At 32.0% G+C, this 10544-nt stretch overlaps 1 protein-coding gene across 1 annotated transcript; it reads left to right on the top strand.

The window, feature by feature from the left end:
* Window positions 1–5229: 5229 nt before the first annotated feature.
* On the top strand, window positions 5230–7507 carry LOC134706742 (E3 ubiquitin-protein ligase TRIM33-like). Its single transcript, XM_063565955.1, has one exon. The coding sequence runs from the start codon at window positions 5386–5388 to the stop codon at window positions 7501–7503; it is 2118 nt and encodes a 705-aa protein (XP_063422025.1). The 5' UTR covers window positions 5230–5385; the 3' UTR covers window positions 7504–7507.
* The last annotated feature ends 3037 nt before the right edge of the window (window positions 7508–10544 follow it).

Below are 10544 nucleotides of genomic sequence, written 5' to 3'. Positions count from 1 at the left end.
TATTTCATTGTTTTTAAATAACAAGTACGGTCCGATTTTATGTTTTAAGATCAGAGGACAAAACAAAATAACCAAATTACAAATTTCGAAAATAGATAGAATCATAGAAACCACGATAAGCACTGCAATATATAAAAGTAGTTATAATCAAATAGAAAATGAATAACTATCTAAAATTAAAAAAAACATATGGTAATTTGTCAATAAATACTTTAAATAGGTAAAATATTAATTACAGAACAAAAGAATTTCATATCCGAGACAGAGAGAATTAAATATTGTTAAGAGATAAAGAAACTAAAAAGAAAAGAGCAAAAAAATAAAAGTTAAAATGAATATAAAGAAAAATAAAACACAAGCCGAATTAGAAGTCCGAAAAGTTCATTTGCTTGCGTATCTACCAGTAGCAAATATTTCATACATATTCAAGACTTTGAAGTATCCATATCGATCAAAAATGAATACAATCAAAACGAACAAAGTATACTCGATTACCGACGTAAAACGTCAAATTTTGACGTTACCAATATTGGGACGCAATATCGTGCGTAACGTCAGCTGTAATACTTCCTCAAGGAAAAGAAAAGAGATGAAGGCATATCTTATTTTTATTATCAGCTGTAGTTAATCGAGCCAGATAAGGACTACTTACACAAACGGGAAGCTCATGCTATTAAGCAAGGTTGTTTGCCAAATTTAAGCAAAATCTGCGACAAAACCCAGTTACTGTTCCTCGGTCTTAACTCTCTACCATTGCCTTTTCAATGCAGTAAAAAAATGTAAAAAATGTGATTATATGATGTGTTATCCCTTTTATCATTCGTTCCATGTTTTGGCCAACTTAATTCCGTGGTACCTTGTAGGATATTTTACTAGTGTTTCTGCTGTTTCATATATGTAACAAAAACATGTTTGATGATTGTATCAAATGCTTGTATTTATTATTTCTGTGACTGAAAGACATAGTCATAGTATTATTTATTTTTCTGCTCTCAATAGTCAAGTGATAAAATACGGAACTGGTAAAAATTACAAATATTCTTATTTTAAAACTTGGGTAAAGAGTGACGTATGAATATGTTAAGGAGATAGTAACACTACAGCGATACAAAAAAAAAAAAAAAAAAAAAAAACCCAACCCAAAACACGTACAATTAGAAGAGTACATGTTGTCTTCAAAGAATTACAGAATCTGGATGTAAAATATGACCATTGTTTTTTTTTTTTTTTTTTTTTTTTTTTAAGACATATAAACGTTTTATTCCTAAATATTTCCTGTGAACAATTACCTTAGTCGTCCAGGATCAGACTAAGGGTCCCTGTTCACAAAGTGAAACCATCTATCCAGGGGAAATAGAAGGCAATAAAAAAGTAGTCCACCTTTTAACCTTGGATTTACATTTAGTGTAAAAAAAATTATATCCATATAAAATGTTAGAAGCATCTAACAGATCTATACTTTAATTTCAAAATAGTAAGTAAATAACCCACATAAAATATGTGCATTTACTAAAATAACCATGATAGGCTATTACTTTTTTGTCATATTTTCTTATATACAATCATTATTCTAATGCTATAAACCATAAAAAATGTACTTTGACTCAAGCTATATTTCACTATGTAAAATGTCTAAATTTTCATTATTACAGACTCCAATTTTGTCTTATCAATGGTATCAACGCCTTTCAAAAGAAGAACAAATTTTAGATTATATTTCAAGTTGTGTTTCCAAATTTTATAAATATCTTGCGGTGTTTTAGGCGTTTTGTTCAATTTTATTGAATTCCTAATTTTCCATAGTGTCCATTTAAAATATATGATAATTATGTTAAAAAAATTATCATCTTTTGGTTCTCCCGTATTTTTGCCCAATAGAACCTCCTTTTCACCAAAAGGATTATTTATTCCTATTTTTGATTTGATAAGTATTTCTTGGAGGTTTTTTAAAATTAACTGTGATGTACTACAACTGAAAAATAAATGTTGCAGGGTTTCAATATTATTGTCATTTTGACAAATGTGGCATTTTCCATTTGATATCTTCATTTTTTTTAATCTTTCTTCAGTATATAAAATATTGTGCATGGATTTCCATTGGAATTCTTTTACTTTATTTTCAATTTTCAAATATTTTAATTCCGACCACATATTTTCCCAAGGTATATTTGTTCCAAATATTTCCTCCCACTTAATTTGACATTTTGGAGATACATCTTTATTTAAAACCGTACGAATATAATTGAGTTTTAACTTCGCTGGTTTGATTTTTTGGTTGTTAAAGTTAATGATCTCAAGGTCATTTGATATGTTTAATCTACTTTCATAATGCAGATTCTGGTTTCCGCAAGATTTCAAAATTTGCACGAAATCTTTTGGAATTGCCTGTTTAATTTTTGAAAATTCGGAAATACAATTTCTCCGATCAATCAGCTTCCTATAAATTTCATTACAGCTAATGAAATCCGTAGTTTCTAAATTCCAAATGTCCTGGATAGTTGTAATACCGCTTTTTAAAAAAGAAGAGTAAAACAATGGCTTATTTTTGAAACGAATAGAAGAGTTTCCAAATATCCTCATATTTAAAATAGCACTTTTATATGGAGGTATTTCGACATTTTGAGTAAATCCTGACCACGTATTTATAATTTTCTGATAAATTTGTGGTAGTTGGTTCATATCTAAACCATTTAAACTTGAACATTTACATACAAAAAAAGCATCATTATATTTTTCGTCAAATGTCCGAAGCCAATACTTACCGATCGCATTCCAGCTTTCCAATGGCTCATGAATTAAACGATATACAAGTTTTGTTTGTTTACTTTTTATAAACGTATCTATACTTACCATTCCCATCCCCCCTTTAATTTCGTCCAAACAACAGACATTTCTATCTACCTGGTTCACTTTTCCGTCCCATATAAAGTTCCAAATTATATTATTTAGCTCTTTAGTGTATTTATCCGGAATTCCTCGTATTTCGATCTCGTAAGAACAAAGAGAAAGTATCATATTTTTTACTATCTGTGTTTTACCTTTAAATGTAAGCTTCCTACTTTTCCATACATGCGTACAATTTTTAACTTTTTCTATTATTTTTCTCCAAATATCATCGTCATCTATTTCATAACCATGGCATACCCCTAATGTTTTTACATTGCCTGTGATCCATTTGATTTTATCAAATTTAAATCGTTTTCTTTTAGAAGCCCCTAATAGTAAGCCTTTTGTTTTGTCAAAGTTTATTTTAGAACCCGAAGCTTTTTCGTATAAGGACAATATTTCAAAAGTATTTTCTACAGATTTTACATTTTTATTAAATACCTGGGTGTCATCTGCAAACATACATAATTTGGTTTCTATAAAGTTCCCTCCCCCTCCTGGTAATTTTAATCCTTCGATTTGAATGTCACCCCTTATCGCACATGCCATGGGTTCAGCTTGTATGATATACAAGAGAGGCGCTATTGGACACCCTTGCCTAGCGGAGCGAGTAATAGAAAAATATCTGGATACAAACCCATTAGTTTTGATACACGTTGTAGCATTGTATAATAGCATTTTTATCCATGCTCTAAATTTCCCGCCAAATTCAAATTTCTCCAATACAAAATCTATCCATTCCCATTCAACCATATCAAACGCTTTTTGTTGATCCAAAAATAATATAATTCCTTCTTCATCTTCGTTGTCAATATATTCTATAATGTCCTGAATCATTCGGTTAGCCTCGCTTATATTTCTACCTTTAACAAACCCCTTCTGATCGGTATGAATAATTTTAGGCAATACTAGTTTAAGTCTTTCAGATAGAATCTTTGCAATAATTTTATAATCACAATTTAGTAACGTTAGTGGTCTCCAATTTTTTATATTTTCCCTTTCCCCTCCTTTATGTAATAAGGTTAAGACCCCCTTATGTTGAGAGTTACTCAATATAGTATCATTACAAATTTCTTGTAGTAAACTAAAGAAATCGTCTTTTATTATATCCCAGTATAAAACATAAAATTCTGATATTATACCATCTTCGCCAGGTGATTTGTTTTGTTTAAGTAATTTTAGTACCTTTTCTACTTCAGATATATTTATATCTCTATCTAACATCTCTTGATCTTCCTTACTTACCTTGTCTACAATAAATTGACAAAGTTGTTCGCCCGCTGTTTTGTCCCATCCTTCCGTAGCAAAAAGTTTAGTATAAAATTTTACTTGTTCATTTAAGATTGAATCAATGTCACATTTATACTCACCGTTTTCTGTTTTTACACGTTGCCATAGTTTATTCTGCCCATTTTTCTTTTCTAAATTAAAAAAGTATTTTGTCGACTTCTCCCCGTCTTCTGCCCATTTAGTTCTTGATCTAATTTTTGCGTAGACTGTTTTTTTAGTATAATATTCCTTAATTTTATTTTCTAATTCTAAAATTTTGTCACATGATTTATTTGATTCGTTTAATTGAAGTTTCAATTTTTCAAGCTGTTTTCTAAAGCAATGACATTATTTTGTTTTGATAAACGGTTTAGTTTTTGACTAATTTCCATGGTCAAAAATTTAATTTTTGATTTTGTAACATCCCACCATTCTTGATGAGCATTGTTAAAACTGAAAGCCTGGCTTTGAAATAAAGTACAACAAAGTTGTTTCATTGATGGTCTCTGACTGTTGATGTGTTTTTAATAAATTAATATATCAACATGCCAGCAGTATACGGACCTTCATTGTTCAGATATTTTTGTTGCATTCCTATTTGAATTATCTCAAATTCTTAAAATATGTTAAAACAACCTTGATAAAGTTTTAATTCATTTGCACTTTACATGATCTTCCATTTTTCTTTTTAGAAATGACTAAACACCATGGTAGACATTTAAGGGATAAATCAATTCAACGCCTTATTATTTTTAGTTTGAGTTAATTTGATCAACTACCTTTTGATTTTAGTAAAGTACTTGTTAACATCGCAAGAAACAAGTTTTATTTAAATCTGTATAAACGGAAATTTCTATACATTCCTTACATATATCATTACAATTGAAACTTCAATTTTTCAATTCGATTTAAAAACCATTCACCGTTGCTATTTACCTTATCAACAAACTTTAAAATTAATAGAATTCAAAATTCAATATATACAAGCATCACTATTCACTTCATTGTAAGTCTGTAAAATGAAAAAGTTATTCATTTGGATATTTAAATTTTTCACATTAACCGAGCCAACCGTCAAAAAGAAATCATTTCCATTTCAAATTTCGTTTATTTCTTTTTGCTTCGAAAGAATAGCTTTGTACCAAGGAGAAGTGAATTCGATCTATCTACTTCAAATTTCAAAAACTTATATGAAAAACAACCTATTAAATTCAGCGGAAAATTCTCATTATGTCAAATACGAAAGGGAGAGACAGTCCATCAAAATCTTTAGTCCGATCCAAAACTGTGATTATGGAAAAATCAAATTTGATCCATCGAAAATTTGACGAAACTATCTTGATTTGTGGAATTTGTTCAAAATGGCTAAACACACCAAGAACTTTGCCGTGTTTGCATTCGTACTGCGAAAATTGTTTGGCAACAAACATTAACGAATTCATTACACGAAAAAGCGAAAAGAAAGACGACAGCAGAAAATCCCGAGAGTATGAATGTCATCAGTGTAAAAAGACCATACAACTAAAGAGTGCACCCACTCCAAACAAATGGATAGAGGCATTTCCGGTCAATCATTTTCTAATGGATTTATTGGATATAGAATTATTAAGAAGAGGTGAGAAAACCTGCGGTCCGTGTTCTAGAAATGGCGATACAACAGCGATATTGTCTTGGTGTAAAGAATGTCGCGATGGCCTCTGTCAGAATTGTGCCAAAGTCCATAAAGGAATGCGCATATCTATGGACCATACAGTACTTTTAAAGGAGGAGTTTATGAAAGAAATGGAATTATTGAAAGATCTTCAGGAAGAATGCAACAAACATACAGGAAAAACGCTTGATTTATTCTGTGTGCTAGACAAAGAACTTTGTTGTCCAAATTGCATTGCAGAGGAGCACCGTAGATGTGACAGAGTTATTTCCATTTCCGATGCCGTTAAGAAAAGCAAACTAGAGAAAGAGCCAGAATTTCTTAACAAAACTTTGGAGCAATACGAAAACAACATAGACGGAATGATTGGTGATCGATCAAACCATTTGATGTACTTGGAAGAAGAAAAAACCCGACTTCTTGAGAATTTTGCATCGATACGTATTAATATCATCAATATTCTGGATAAACTCGAAAAAAACCTGAAACGAGATATTGGTCAAATCCACAACGCCGAAGTTAAGAAGTTGCAGATAGAGATGGACATAAGTAAACGCATGCTTTCAGCTGTATCTAATGCTCACAAGGTAATGAATGTGGCTGAAGTACATGCTTCCGATTCTCGACTTCTGCATATGATGGAATCCATTAGAACGCAATGCATTTGGTATGAGGACGCCATGGGAAAACTGCGGTCTCAAGTCCAGGATTGTCAATATTTATTTGAGGTGGGCCATGCCATAGAAGTTATGCAAACAAAAGTAAAAGAAATGGGTAAAATATCCGTGCGTTACTCCCCGTCAAAATTACCGCCATTTCCAAATGTAATATCCGTTGAGCAGAATAATACCCATTCAAATCTTAATAAGTCTACTCTTTCCTTGCGTGGAAAACGCTCAGAGTTGGTAAAAACCTTCAGTGCGCATGAACATGATGAGGTGAATGATAGTTGGTTTACTGGCGCTGCGTTTCTTTCAGATGGTCGGCTAGTTTTAGTTGATAGACAGAACAGAAAAGTTAAACTGTTTGCAAAGAATTTTCGGCAGCTAAACAGTATTAAATTCAACTCTAAACCGTGGGATGTGACAACCATTAGCCCTTCGGAGATTGCAGTGACACTTCCGGAAGAGCGAGCAATCCAAATTCTAAATGTCAGCGATATCGGATTTTCTCTTGGAGATTATTTCATTACAAGCGAAGCATGTTATGGGTTGACATATGTCCGTGGTAAATTTTTCACTCTAGCCTACGATGGATTACCACCATCACTGAAAATCCTGGACACTGATGGAAAAGAACTGGCATCGGTTGCTTATGACGACGATGGGTCTCAGCTATTTTCCCGTCCTATTTATATAACTGCTAACGGGAAAGGTACTATGATTTACGTTGCCGACGAACGACGTGGATCTGTAACAACCCTGATCGAAACAGCCGAGCATTGCTACTCCTACTCAAGTGTAGACTTAGGGCACGCAGCTGGTCTTGCTCTTGACAATGAAGAAAATTTATATGTTTGTAGAAATCACGCAAAGAGTGTCCAAGTAGTTTCTCCTGAAGGTGACAGAGTAAAAACTCTTATATCTCATGACATGATATCATATCCTCGTGCAATCGCATTTGATGTAAATGATGAGCGTTTGCTCATAACACAAGGAGACAAGAGTGAGGTGAAAGTGTTCCAGTTAGTTTTATAACCAATTAAAACATAAACTTTTATAATTCATGTATCAAATAACTTTAAGATAAAACTTATTTGTATACACTTATTTGTGATTTTTTTTTAAAACACTGGAAAAGGTTTATTTTATCAATTACACACACCAATGATATGATAATTACCATTTTGTTTACCCCCTTCCCTTTCCAACGCACTTTCCCCACATAGAACAGACTCTTAAAATATTTTTTTTGTAATATATATTTTATTATTTTCATATCATTTTCAAATCTCATCTACAAATAAAAATGCACAAACAAATTATTCTGCTATAAATCCTAAACATATAGTTAACCATACTTGTTACAAATTATAAAATACAAAGTCAGTAATAGATTACAGAGTACATCTGCATTGAGCTCTATTTCTTAATAATATTATCAATGCTTGACCATTTTTCTTTTAATCTTATTGCTTTACTGGTAGAGCACAAATTCATAGAGACCATGTCAACCCTATAATAATATTTAAGCCATTCAATTGCTTCAGCAACAGATGGGACTCTTAAAATATGGACAAGTGAAATACTCATCAAAACACTAAAGAGTGAGTTCTGACATTGATCTAGTCTACTTTTATTTGGGTGCATTTGACAAATATTGAGATTAAAAGTCGTAGAGTCGGATACCACATTGGTACCTTAACATTAGCTGTGTCGGAAGATATCTTAATGTTAAAATGTGTGCTTAAAACACTTAAATAATAGTTGTATTAGAAAGAACAATACAATACATGGCAGCTAGAAATTATAAGAAGGAGATGGTCACAGTTTGAAAAATAGAATATAAGTTATCATAAAAAAAGAAGAGAAATAACCAAAATGATAAAAGTTGGTAAAACCGATCAAAATGAGATACTAGTATAGAGTAACTACAGCTAAACATATTTACAATTAATTACATGCGAGTCTGTAACACTGAAAACCAGAGGTCGCACAATAGAAGTAATTCTATAATCCTTTTTGTCAACATGAATGTATTTAAAAACTGCTATGGAAAGGGAAATAAGTCATTTTTAAATGAAACTTTGCCATCTGATATACGGTCTTTACTATTTAAAACCAATGAAGAGATTTAAAGTCATTGTATTTATGATTTTGAAAACAAAGAGTGCAGGTTACCATTGAAAATAATAGTTATAGAATATTTAACATGGGAAACCACATTAGCAAACGTGTAAGTAGTATTAATTATCATAGATATAGGAAGATGTGCATAAATGTTTTAGATAGTTAAAACATCTTCAGTTTGTATTAAAACGACTAAATTTATATAAAGGAATTCGTGTTTGAAACAAAACGACAGTAAGGGTTATATCATTGAAGTGGTTTAACGCTGATGATTAATGAAAAGTAACGGTACAATGCAAAAGGTTGCTTACCGTTGCTAATGGTACATACGTTTTCATAGAAAGCAATTGTAGGACTTCTTAATTTCTTTAATAGTCGTTAGTAATGAAGACACCTCTTCTTGATGGAAAAGACAGGAGTTTCATGTACAAAACTTCTATATCTAAAGCAAAAACATGCCAGTGCTATTATTTTTGTTCGACTTTTTCATCTGAGAGTAACAGTGGTGTTTACAACGCTGAACAGCAACCTTCAAATGAAGTGTCTGTTCAGGAAGGCCCCTGACACTGGGAATGTTTTCTTTCCTAGATATTAATAGACGTAAACCAAATCCCCGCGCGGTTAAGAATATTCAGAAGAATGCTTGTGACAATACTCACCTTATGATAATCGACCAATTAACAATCCGCCAGACACCAACAGTCTTGGATATAAGTAACTATAAGTCACATGATGTGTGAACAAAAACAACAGACATAATAGGTAAAAATGTCAAAAATAGGGGTCCAGCAGTCAATATTGCGTTATATAATCTTAATCACTATTAAAACAGGCACATATGTCAACAACGAAACACAAAAAGGCATATAGACAAAGCACATAAGCAGAATTGAAAGACGACAATAAACATAAAAAATTATCAAAGCTCAATAACACAATGATGGAAAGTATAAGAAACGGTATATGTCAAATAGGTATTTCCAAAAGTAGACTAAACAGTGAAATTAATACTAGTATTCACAAAGATAAATACTAAAATACTATAACCCGTTATTAAGATGAAAGAAAACGTCAGAACCTAGATCTATACTTCAGGACCATCGTTTATTATTGGTGAGGTTGATCTATCGAGGTCTTGATTCCTTCCGACTGCACTTCTTTAGATAAAGGACTAGACGTTGTTTGATATACCCCTGGTTCATCAATTGTCTTCTCAGACACTGGAGACGTTTAGAGGTGGCTTAGCTCTTTAGTTTGATGCTACCACACACAAAAAGAAGGCAAATTGTGTCCAACTTAATTTGAATAAATAAGTACTTTAGTTTTCTCGATTGATTTGTTTTACATTGTCATTTTGGGGCCTTGTAAAGCTGACTATGCGGTATGGGCTTTGCTCATGGCTAAAGGCCGTACGGTGACCTACTGTTGTTAGTTTCTGTGTCATTTTGGTCTCTCATTGGTATTCATACCACATCTTTTTTATATTAAATTACTTGGAGTTAATAAAAATACCTGATGGACATTCAAACTAATTAATTGAAATAAACTGACAACGCCCTGCCCTAAAAAAAGACTTACACACAAATCACAGATAGAAAACAAAAAAATGAACAACACGAACCCCATAAAAAAATGGAGGTGCTCTGGAAGGGTAAGCCGATTCAGCAAAGTTTACCTATGATGAATTTGGCTAAACTATGAATGTTTGTTTAAGTGGTATTTAGCTCCTAACGTTTCCGTGTATTTATACATTCCTCACTGGCTTTTAAATGTTCAGGTTTACGTTTAGCGCACAATTTTTTAAGGTGTCATTTTACTTGATGAATGTCCTTTTTAGTTCCCTATATCTAAAAATTGTACAAACAAACTAAAAAGAAAACAACAAGTTATAAATTTCATGCGCTTTCAGCGCTTTTCTGGATTTACTTTCATCAAGAACGTCCAAAGGT

The sequence above is a fragment of the Mytilus trossulus genome, chromosome 2 (assembly GCF_036588685.1).
Source record: "Mytilus trossulus isolate FHL-02 chromosome 2, PNRI_Mtr1.1.1.hap1, whole genome shotgun sequence".
In the NCBI taxonomy this organism is placed as follows: domain Eukaryota; kingdom Metazoa; phylum Mollusca; class Bivalvia; order Mytilida; family Mytilidae; genus Mytilus; species Mytilus trossulus.
The sequence above is the reverse complement of the archived record's forward strand: the minus strand, read 5'-3'. Positions and strand labels throughout refer to the sequence as shown.